This window comes from Colobus angolensis, unplaced genomic scaffold (genome assembly GCF_000951035.1).
Source record: "Colobus angolensis palliatus isolate OR3802 unplaced genomic scaffold, Cang.pa_1.0 Scaffold95, whole genome shotgun sequence".
Classification (NCBI taxonomy): Eukaryota; Metazoa; Chordata; class Mammalia; order Primates; family Cercopithecidae; genus Colobus; species Colobus angolensis.
The window spans coordinates 4,521,992-4,533,728 of NW_012123487.1; the positions used below are offsets into that span (position 1 = coordinate 4,521,992).

Genomic DNA, 11,737 nt, shown 5'->3' on the forward strand with positions numbered 1-11,737 from the left:
CTGAAAGTTTCTATTCTAAAAAAATAAAAGATGCTTAGGTTTAATAGTGAGTATCATCCAAGAGTCAATGTCCTGTAAGTTTCAAAAACCCTGAGGTAGGAATTAAGTACCAATTTCCTCCAGAGATTCCATGCGCTTCTCCCTGCTCTCTCCCCATTTCAACCACCAACTCATAGCTCTTCCTTCTCCATAGTACATATTCATTCCTCTGAGTTTGATGCTTGCTTTCTTTCCTAATTACTTGACTTTCCCTCGAGCATCAATAACATCAGACCTATTCAATGTAAAGCAAGATAATCCCAAAATTGTTTAAGCAAATCCAAACGATCCCAAACTCTGTGAATCTACCCCCTCCACCTTCTTATTATGCATAATCCTTTATTCATAGTGCTCTCCCTTGGTTTATTAAAATATCTCAACAACTTAGAATGTCCTAAAGATGTAAAGCAGTAATCAAACACCCAACATAGTGGACTACCTCTCATAAACTCCTAAAGATTCTGTCTGTGATATCCAATTGACATGTCTTGGAAAAGGGCTAGAACAACAAATGGACAAGTATCCTACCCAGCCTTCCTACTGAAAAACATTCCAGATTTTCAGCGTAAACTCCAGGCAATCTTTTCAGTGTCATCATCCTTAAGTCAATAATAAAGGATCTACAAGAGATGTTCTTAAGTACCCACCTCCCTCTCATATTTTCTGAAAGGTCACATTTTAGGCAAATTAAGCTAAGCGAGATACTTACAAAATTCATTCAGGTAAAAATTCCCAATGCATTAAAAAAAAGGGATTATGAGAAAGTGACATTTCTGAGTGGCTGGGAAGCTGAGATCACAGTTCTTGACCTATTTATTTCTCTTTTAAACAACTGTTACTCGATGTGATTTTTACAATTTGAAAAAGATTAGAGGAAAAACCTACAGACCACAGTAGCTCAGAAGTTACTAATATACTGATTTTAGCAACATTGCATCAATTATTTAAAAGGTGGTTTTAACCGTTATATATTTTTAGCATTTTCCAAAATTAGAATTAATCTCTTGATAACAAATTGATTATTAATCTCTCACCTTCTCCAAGCTCATTTACCCTTAGCTGTAGGTATTTCATTCAAAAAGAAAAAAGTAGCCTTCTTGGGTCCTACAACCTCCTACAGATTACTGTGTCCTCTCTTTCTCTCCCTTCATCAGGAAGTCTTTCTCATCTAGGCATTGTAACCTGGCTTGCACACCACTACTCAACTGATTCTGTGTCCCCAAAGTCCTCAAACTGGACTACGAATTCCTAAAGACCCTTTGCTAAGCTCACCTCTACTCGCCACTGTGCATCTGACTTGTCATTCTTTCCTCTCCAACTCTTCTCTTCCTATGCCTTCCAAGATGCATTTCTCCTAATTTTCTACCTTGCTGATTTTTGTTGGGGGATGGAGGTAGGAGCATTTGGTTTTGTTTTGTAACAGCCCCTTTTTATATGTCTAATTGTTCACTCATATGTTGGGGTTCTCTACTTAGTTCTCTCTCCTTCTCACCCAATGTGTTCTCCCAGACGATCTGACTCACTTGTCTTTCTGCCTCAATGAGGAGGACTCTCAAATCTGTGTGTTTAGACCTGACTTGTCTTCTGGGCTCTGCAACCGTTTCTAACTTCCCACTGAGTGACTATACCAGGATATCCAATAGATTTTCTCAAATTTAACTCTTGTGAAAACAAATGAATTATCTTTTCTACCTGCTCATTCTGTATTCCTTATCATATTGAATAGTGACATCATCTTTTCAGTCACCCAAGCTAGGATCCTGTTATCTTCAATTCCTCTTTATTTTCCATCAATCACTCAAGTTCTAGCTATACCTTCTAAATGCCTTAAGAATCGATTCTCGTCTCCACTCTCTCCATCACTGCTTTAACTCTTAAGCCTTCAAGTGGGCCACTGAAAATTCTTTAATAATTACCCACTGCTGTAAAATCCAAATCACTGAATGTGGCATATAAGGTACTCACAACCTACCTACAACTTACCTTCTCTGTCACCTTTTCCATCATTTTCCCATACAGAACTTATACTGCAGCCAAAGGGATCCACATCCTAGCTCTTCATATTTTCAAGCTTTTCCACATCATTTATTTTGCATGGCATGCTCTCCTTACAACATGCATCCCCTTTGTTCTTTTAGAACTCTGTCCGAATGCTCATTCCTCAGCAAAGCCTTCCTTAAGTCACCCACTTGCAAAAATCTTTTCCTTCTTATTCTCATGGTGTTTTCCAACCACTGTTTTAACTCCTGGTTTTTTATCTCTATACTTTTCTCAGTCTTCTAGAGGGGTCCATAAAAGAAGTAAGCTTGGCTGGGTGCGATGGCTCACGCCTGTAATCCCAACAGTTTGGGAGGCTGAGGTGGATGGATCACAAGGTCAGGAGATCGAGACCATCCCAGCTAACATGGTGAAAACCCGTCTCTACTAAAAACAAAAAAAAAATTAGCCGGGCATGGTGGTGGGCGCCTGTAATCCCAGCTACTCAGAGGCTGAGGCAGGAGAATGGTGTGAACCCGGAAGGCAGAGCTTGCAGTGAGCCAAGACTGCACTCCAGACTGGGTGACAGAGCGAGACTCCGTCTCAAAAAAAACAAGTGAGCTTATAGTATCTTTAGCATGTGGTCCATTGTTAGTACTCAATAAATAAGTTTTTTTAAGTTTATATGTCCTAGTAAAGATACTTCTTTATTAAAAGCTCTCCCCCACAAAACAAACTAATAAAAATCAAACTTGTGCTTGCAGCCACTTTGGAATATAAAAATGCCCGCATTTATGGCTTGTATCTGTCTGTTATTCCAAGAAACATTTATTAAAGATAAATACAACCTACCCTAGATAAGTGTGCAAAATAGTATTAATAGAAGTTTCTCTTTTTCTCCATAGTGAACCATTTTGGTAAGCTTTGAACTGGTCTGCTCCTACCTTTCCTACAAATGGCACAAGGCTTTAGGTCTTCAAGTATACTTGCCAAAAACCACCAAAGGATTTTTATATCTGTAATTTATACTTCATTACACTTAGCATGCCGCAGTACAGATGGTCCCTGGTTTATGAATGGTTCAACTTACAATTTTTCTACTTTACAATAGTGTGAAAGCGATACTCATTCAGTAGAACTCAGTAGGACACTCACAATGCTGGGCAGTGATATCAAGCTGCAGCTCCCAAGGGTAGACAACCTTTACAGTGCATTAGGCTGTAAGATGATTGTGCCCAACTGTAGGCTAATGTAAGAGTTCTGAGCACATTTAAAGTAGGTGAGGCTAAGCTATAACAATCGGTAGGTTAGGTGTAGTAAATGCATTTTCAACTTATATTCTCAATTTAGATGGGTTTACAGGCATGTATCCCCATCATACATTGAGGGGCATGAGTATTCAGTCAAGTCTTCACATGTAAGCCTCACATTTCTAATTTTAGAACAAAGATTTTTTTCACTACTTAAAAGAATTAAAAGCATCAAAAAACCAGGCAGTTTCTTTCAAGTAGAGGATCCCTCAAATCACAAGCCCCAATACGAACTTAAGTTAGTTACAGATGTTTCATGAAGTGAGTCAAAAGGGAGAATCTGTGTCTCTCCAGCACACGCCCTGTTACTCCCAAGCTGCAGAAGAGGGCCCTCTACTCCTCTGTGAGCAACAGCTTGCCTAAAAAAGCTGCTTATAATCTTTTTTTCAGTTTTGTGAGGCTCAGAGAAGCCTATGTCCTGCTCTCATCAACTGAATCCAGGACTGGAATATTCCTTTGTCCTTCAACCATGGTCTAGCCCTCACCTTCCTCAGCATAAGTCAGCTCTCTTGTCAGCTTCCCCAATTTACCTTAATCCAATCTCTGCCTTCCAATTCCTTTGGCCTAAGATTCAGAAGTACATTTTTTATATTTTCTGTATTTTAATTATTCTTTACTAATTTCACAGTATAACCTCTTTATCTGACCCCTATGCTCCCTTTAATTATGAAATTTTTGAGAAATGTGGCACTAAAACATTTCTTCTCTAACAATGTTATTATAGAGTTCACACAAGCTCTCCTACTATTTTGATACAGAAAACAAAGAAAAGTGTTATTTACATACAATACAGGAGAAAACCCTGAAAAAATATAAAAGAGGCATCTGGCGGGGGCAACGGTACACACCTGTGGTCCCATCTACTAAGAAGGCTGAGGTGGGAGGAATGCTTAAGCCCAGGAGTTAAAGACCACCCTAGGAACCTTTTTTTTTTCCTTTTTTTTTAAAGACAGGGTCTCACTCTGTCGCCCAGGCTGGAGTACAGGGGCGTGATCTCCGCTCACACCAACCTCCGCCTCCCAGGTTAAAGCAATTCTCCCACCTCAACCCCCTGAGTAGCTGGGATTACAGGCGTGTGCTACCACGCCCAGCTAATTTTTGTATTTTTTGGTAGAGACAGGATTTCACCATGTTAGCCAGCTGGTCTTGAATTCCTGACCTCAAGTGATGCGCCTGCCTCAGCTTCCCAAAGTGCTGGGATTACAGGAGTGAACCACCGCACAACGGCCAAGAACTTGTCTTTACAAAAATTTTTTAAAATTAGCCGGGCATGGTGGCATGTGCCTGCAATCCCAGCTGTTCAGGAGACTGAGGTGGGAAGAGTGCTTGAGCACAGGAGTTTGAGGCTACAGTGAGCTATGATCACAACACTGCATTCCAGCATGGGCAACCAGCCTTCCTGTATTTGTTTGTTTAAGTAACCTTCTTCCAGAAAAAAGAAAAGAAAGTAAACATTTTAACTTTATTTTTCTTTTTAAGAGCTCAGAATACTTTTACCTTTTGAAGTAAGAGAGGAAGATGTTATTCTTCTATTAAATAGAGCAAATAGGGTCTTTAGAGAATAAAGACATTTATTTAGGACTGGCCAATGATTGTAACTTTGCACTGAGCTCGCTCTCATTTAAAAGAAATAAGACTTGTTCATTCTTCCTCTCTCACCTGAAATAATCTCTGAAATCGAGGATTTGGGATTTTGGTGGTTGGAAACAAGTCTTCAAGAGTGTCTGTCTTCTCATCTTTCTTTGCCAAGCTCATGGAGTCAATCAAAGCATCAACAGCATTCAACTGTGCCTCTTAAAGATAGAGAAGCAGAAAGAAAAAGTATTATTTTCATTATTCTCCATGAAAACAAATGTGTTCTATGTAGAGCTATCCACAGCAATACTGGTAGGTTATACAGTCCTGGCCCTGCCAAAGTATTCTCTAGCTATGCACGCATTTAACTCAAGTCTTGGTTTTCTTATCCATGAAAAGATCGATTTAGAGTGATTGATTGATTAGGTTCCAGTTCTACCATTCAGTGAGCCTTTGACAACAGAGTATCAGATCAAAAGCAAGAGAGTTTGTTTCAGAGGAATACAGCCATATAAAAACCAATCCCTATATGGAGATTGGAACAAAATATTTAGTATTCATTGAGCTAATATTTTAAAAACTAGTAATTAATTAAAGAAGAAAAACATTAAAAAGAAAAAAAATCTCTCTGGTAATGAAGCATAAGCATTTTAAGGACTTTAATATAACTTTTATCAGAGTACAGTACCTTAACAGGAAGATACCACTGGATCAGGGTGAGCTGATTCCTTCACAATCTACCAAGGCAGAATAAGCTCTTTCCTCTCTCAATGCCTCCATGAAACTAATCACACCTGAGTACATGTCTTATCCTACTCCATTCAAACTCTCAAGCTCCATGAGAGCAGAAATATGACATCCTCTTTCCTTAGGTCTCTCCTAATACTAATGGAAAATAAGTGCTCCTCAATAAAAATCTACTCAGTCAATAAAAATGGCACAGCCCAAAGCAATATGGATGAAAGGCAATGCTCCCAAAGATACTTCTGCCTAATCTACTGTGTATAACTTTCATTTTGCTGATTTATACAGCAGTTCAGCTGTTGAACCTGAGGCACTATTTTTGGAACATCCAGTCACCAGGCAAAAGGTGGAAGAGAGTAAGCAGTTTCTAAAAAGTACATTATACTTCTATGCTTCACCTTTTCAAATATCCCTTTTGTACAGCTACAACAAAATAAAAGAGCATACAGATATTTATCATGAGATATTTCTTTTCTACCTGTTTATGGACTTTTCAGGGGAGGTTTTAGGCAATGGCACAGCCAACACCATCTTGAACTTGCTAATTCAAGGCCCTCCCAGCAACAGGTAGGAGGCAGTGCTTGTGTATGTGAACATTCAGTGATTTTTCACCTACTACTACAAGGTAGTAGGAGGCCAGATCATCCTGGCATTGCATCCCTACATAGACATCTACTGGGAAATACACGAAATAACTTTAATGGTCCATTTTTCCAATGGAGAAAATGTAAATAAATGCTAACTCACAGAAAATAGATAACAGAAGATATTTAATGTTTTAGATCCTGTGTGATTTATGTCGACGAAATAAACTATTAACAAAGTGGGTTTTTAAAAATATTCTGGGCTGGAAGTGATGGCTCATACCCATAATTCCAACACTTTGGGAGGCTGAGATGTGAGGACTGTTTGAGCCCAGCAGTTTAAGACCAGTTTTGACAACATAGTGAGATTCCATCTCTACAAACAATTTTAAAAATTAGCCAGCCATGGTGGCGCATACCTGTAGTCCCAATTATTTGAGAGGCCGAGGAGGGAGGACTGCTTGAGCCAGAACTGGCTGTGCCCCTACCCAAATCTCAACTTGAATTGTATCTCCCAGAATTCCCACATGTTGTGGGAGAGACCTGGGGGAGGTAAACAAATCAGAGGGGCTGGTCTTTCTCATGCTATTCTGATGATAGTGAATAAGTCTCTAGATTTATTCACTTCAGGTCTGATGGGTTTATCAGGGGTTTCTACTTTTGGTTCTTCCTCATTTTCTTTTGCCACCACCATGTAAGAAGTGCCTTTCGCCTTTTGCTTCCCGCCAAGATTCTGAGGCCTCCCCAGCCTCTTTTTCTTCCCAGTATGTCTTTATCAGCAGAGTGAAAAGAAACTAATACACAGGGAGTTTCAGCTATGATCATGCCACTGCCCTCCATCCAGGTGACAGAGTGAGACCCTATATCAAATAAGTAAGTAATTAAATATTCTACTCATTTAAGTTTTGGAATTATCAAGAAGTAGAGACAGGGTAATACTGTAACACAATGGCAACTTCCATACAATCAGGTCCATGCCTGCCTCCACCATGATGCAGACAGACTCATTTGTAGAAGGAAGGTAAAGATACAGGCCCTAGGGAACCAACTGATTCTTGGCCTGTTGACAGCACACTACTTCCAAAGGGTCTAGCCAAAATAGCAGAAAGAATTGAGTTCCGAGACCCACCTCACAATTCCCTAATCCTGCACTGACAGAGACAGTATATTTAAACTTGTAAAGTAAAACATCTACGCATCATTTGTTGTTCTTTTTGGTATGTTTTCTACTTCTGCCCCCTATTATATTTTATTACAATTGTTTTAAATGATAGACTCTCTGAAAGACTGGACCTGTGGCTGTAAGAATCATTCTGTATAGGACCCTGACATTTGCAGCCAGATGCTCAATAAGGGCCTTTCATACCAAGTCTGAAGTAACTCCTAAAAGCCAGAAATAAGTAACAATGAGACGTGGACTGTTGGTGCAAACTACAAAAACGGGGCAAAGAGAAAAGTTAATCTTCAGCACTGTCACTTTTCATTTCAAAGCTACATCAGACTTTACATAGAACACTGAAATCACAGGTTTATACTAGTGAGATTCACTTCAGCAGGGGCAAACTCTACTCACAACTAGAGATGGACATCCATTACCATCAAGTTTTCCCCTAGGTACATGCTCCAAGGCAAAAACTGGACAGTGATGGATGAGTTTAGGGCAAACCTATCCCTGCTATTGGAAAAACACCAAGTAAACCACCTTCATCATTACTGTGTGTAAGTGTATGATTGGAAATCCAACTAATTGAACCCTGTAAATACCTGGCCCCAACCAATAACTAGCAGACAGGTGATTTCCCAAGAACAGTGTGTGTAGAGCAAATGAGTGATCTAAATGAAAACAAACTCACCAGTGGGAGCATATTTCTTACTGTTTTTCAAGGATGAAAACATGTATTGCCGCAAGTCTTCCATGAAAGGCAGCTGTACATACACTAAACACTAATGAGAAAGAAAGGGGGTAAATGCAGAAATGATCAAACTAATGAAAAAATATAAAACTGATCCCAAATTCTGTGAAAGCAGCATAACAGAAATATTTCACACATCAGACAGCCCAATTCTGGCACATGAAAATTGAAGTGTTTTGACTTCTGCTATTGGCTATTCACAACTGCAAACAGTATAAAGAATATTAAACATAAGAGAAATGCATAAAAGAAAGACTACTAAAGGATTGCTATAAATTGCATGACCAATACAACAAATGAGAAGATTGCGGTGCAGAAGATTGACCTGGATGTCAAGACATGTGCCTTCTCTTTCCAGTTCTGCCACAGTAAATTCTCTGAGACAGAGAAAACGGTCAGGAATTTAGAACTGTATTTTACACAAGAGAGCCCTAAATAAACTGTATCACAAGGATCACAACAAAATCACATCCTCAACCTGTATTCATAGTTCTCATTTGTAAAAATGGAGGTAATTTCTCTTTCTATTTGGTTCCAATAAGTCAAGAAGGATGAGAACCAAGAAAAGGCCATGGTGAACCTTTATGGATTAGATTATTTTAATCTAAAAAGATTTTCATAATACTTAGTAAAGAGACTCTTATAATACTTTATAATTAAAAGATTCTTATATTATCTTTATAATGTATACTTTTTCCTCCAACTGAAAGTGTGGTTCACAAACCAGTATCAGCATTTTTCGAGAGAAACGGAGAATCGGTGCCCTGCCCCAGAACTACAGAATCAGGATCTGCATTTTAACAAGACCCCCAAGTAATTACCATGAACATTAGCAGCTGAGAAACACTGCTTAGACTAAAGGAACTGAAGAAAAAAAAAAATCATTAAGACTTTGGGTTTTACCTCATAGTTATGCTTGATATGAGGAAAAGCCACACCAACTTGAGGATTAGCTCTTTTGTCATAAGCATATCGAACTATGGCCACCATGTCTAAATCATCCAAAGCATGAATCAGGGAGGAAAGTGCAACCGCTGCTGCCTGGTAAGAAACATGGATGTATTAACACATATTCAACATGTGAGAGTTTTCACAACAGAACTAAATACTTTACGACTGTTATTGCTTTCCTTCCATTTTATATTTTTTAGGTGCCCCCTTACTTTAACGACGAACTGCACACATTTGCTTTTGATTACATTTACTGCAGCTCTTCTGGGACTAACCTCATTAACTAAATCCTGTCTTACTGCTCCAACCTTCCATCTCTAAATTTATCTTTACCCTAAAAATAAACTCGTCTCAGCCCTCCTAAACAAAATCTTTTGTCCCTCCCACTCCATGAATTGCTATCAGTATCTTTCCTGTCTTTACCTCTAAATTTCATAAAATAATAGGCATGCTGTTTCCACTGCTTAGTGCATAACTATTCTTCAGTCTAGTCCAGCTACTGCCCCCACTTCCTTACTAAAATTATCCTCTGAAGTCACTCATCACCTCCTAATTGCCAACTCCTTGGTTCCTGGTTTTTTTGTTTGACAGTAGCATCTCACCATTCCGCTGTCTCTATACTTTCTCCTTCCTTGGCTTCAGAAACAGCATTCTCCTGATTGTTCTCTTTTCCCCAATTTGTAAATTCTACTTTAGGCCTTTCTCTCCTCCTCTCACTCTAAAACTCTACTTGGGGATTATTTCATCCAGTCCCACGAGTTGATGAATCAAAAATCTGTACATTCCTTTTTTTTTTTTTAAGACAGAGTTTCGCGCTTGCTGCCCAGGCTGGAGTGCAATGGTGCGATCTTGGCTCACCGCAACCTCCGCCTCCCAGGTTCAAGCGATTTTCCTGCCTCAGCCTCCCAAGTAGCTGGGATTACAGGTATCCACCACCACACCTGGCTAATTTTTTTTTTCTGTAGAGACGGGGTTTCTCCATTTTGGTCAGGCTGGTCTCGAACTCCTGACCTCAGGTGATCTGCCCGCCTTGGCCTCCCAAAGTGCTGGGATTACAGGCATGAGCCACTGTGCCAGGCCTGTACATTCATTTTTAAAATTCTCCTAAGATCTAGACTTAGATTGCCTATTAGCTGGTGGATATTTCACACGGCATCCTCAGTTATCTCAAACTGTTCAGTATGAACGGTTCACATTCACCACGACAAGACAAAACCTAAACTTACTATCTTTCCCCCTCAATCTCTTCCTGGATTCCCAATTTCCATTAACATCATTGCCCAATCAACCAAACTGGAAACCCCAGACTTTGATAATGCTACCACACCCTTCTCATCTTTCCCTTTTTTTTTTTTGAGACAGTCTCACTCTGTCCCCCAGGCTGGAGTGCAGTGGCACTATCTCGGCTCACTGCAGCTTCTGTGTCCCACGTTCAAGCAATTTTTGTGCCTCAGCCTCCTAAGTAGCTGGAATTACAGGCATGCACCACCATGCCCAGCTAACTCTTTGTATTTTTAGTAGAGATGACATTTTGCCATGTTGCCCAGACTGATCTCGAACTCCTGACCTCAAGTGATTCACCTGCCTCGGCCTCTCAAAGTGCTGGGCCTCATCCCTCACCTTTTAAGTGTTCACGAAACTCTACCAATTCTACGTCTACACTGTCTCTCAAATCCATCTCTTCCCTCACAGCCTGCTCTGTTCACAGAGTTCATCACGTCACTCCCTTCCAGTGGTTCCTCCATTCTGGCCTTACTGAGCTATCACTGATTGGGGGCAGGTCTCATACTTGGCCTTTGCTCATATCATTTCCTGCTAGTTAGAATGCCCCCTTACTAATCTCTGGCTCTCCAGCTTCTAACCTTTTCTCAAGGCTTAGTAAATTGATACCTTCTCCATTCCAGATTTACCTTAGTCAGTTCTCTCTCTCTCTCTCTCTGTAGAACTCCCCAAACACTATGTACTTTTCTCACTATCATGGTTAACCTTATCAAAGTTAAAAACCTATGACCTCTCAGCCATGCTGTTGTAAAAACAAAACAAACGAACAAAAAACCTATGACCCCCAAGACCTGGCCATTAGAATCCTGTACAGATTTCATAACAGAATCATTACTTTTTCAGTTCAGTTCAAAGGCTGTTTTACTCAGTGCCTGTTCTTTGCTAGGCACTGTCTTGAGCCCTGTGAAAAAACAAAGATGAGTCCCTGACCTCACTTAACTAATACATTCTTTACTAGCAGAAATGAGCTATGTAGGTATGTAGCAAATATGGAACATGTATGTTCTAATAGTTAAGTCCCATAAGAAAGGGCTAGATAAACACAATGAGAATCTGAGGAAGAGATTACTTTCAATTTGTTTGAAGTTTTCTTATTTATATGTCTTTGATAACACCAATTAGGATGTTTAAAAGAAGGAAGGGGCCAGGCATGGTGGCTCATGCCTGTAATCCCAACTTTTTGGGAGGCCGAGGGCGGCAGATCGCCTGAGGTCAGGAGTTCAAGACCAGCTTGGCCAACATGGTGAAACCCCGTCTCTACTATAAATATAAAAAGTAGCCGGGCATGGTGGTGGATGTCTGTAATCCCAGCTACTGGGGAGGCTGAGACAGGAGAATCACTTAAACTCAGGAGGCAGAGGTT

General features: G+C 39.9%; 1 protein-coding gene across 1 annotated transcript in view; it reads right to left on the reverse strand.

Moving 5' to 3' along the window:
• XRCC5 (X-ray repair complementing defective repair in Chinese hamster cells 5 (double-strand-break rejoining)) overlaps positions 1-11,737 on the reverse strand; it is a 97,159-nt gene that overhangs the window by 58,060 nt on the left and 27,362 nt on the right. Inside the window, exons 13-15 of the mRNA XM_011932303.1 lie at positions 9,046-9,183; positions 8,083-8,173; positions 4,986-5,119 (exon numbers count right to left, since the gene is read on the reverse strand). Coding sequence (XP_011787693.1) covers positions 4,986-5,119; positions 8,083-8,173; positions 9,046-9,183 — 363 coding nt within the window. The remainder of the gene's footprint in view (positions 1-4,985; positions 5,120-8,082; positions 8,174-9,045; positions 9,184-11,737) is intronic.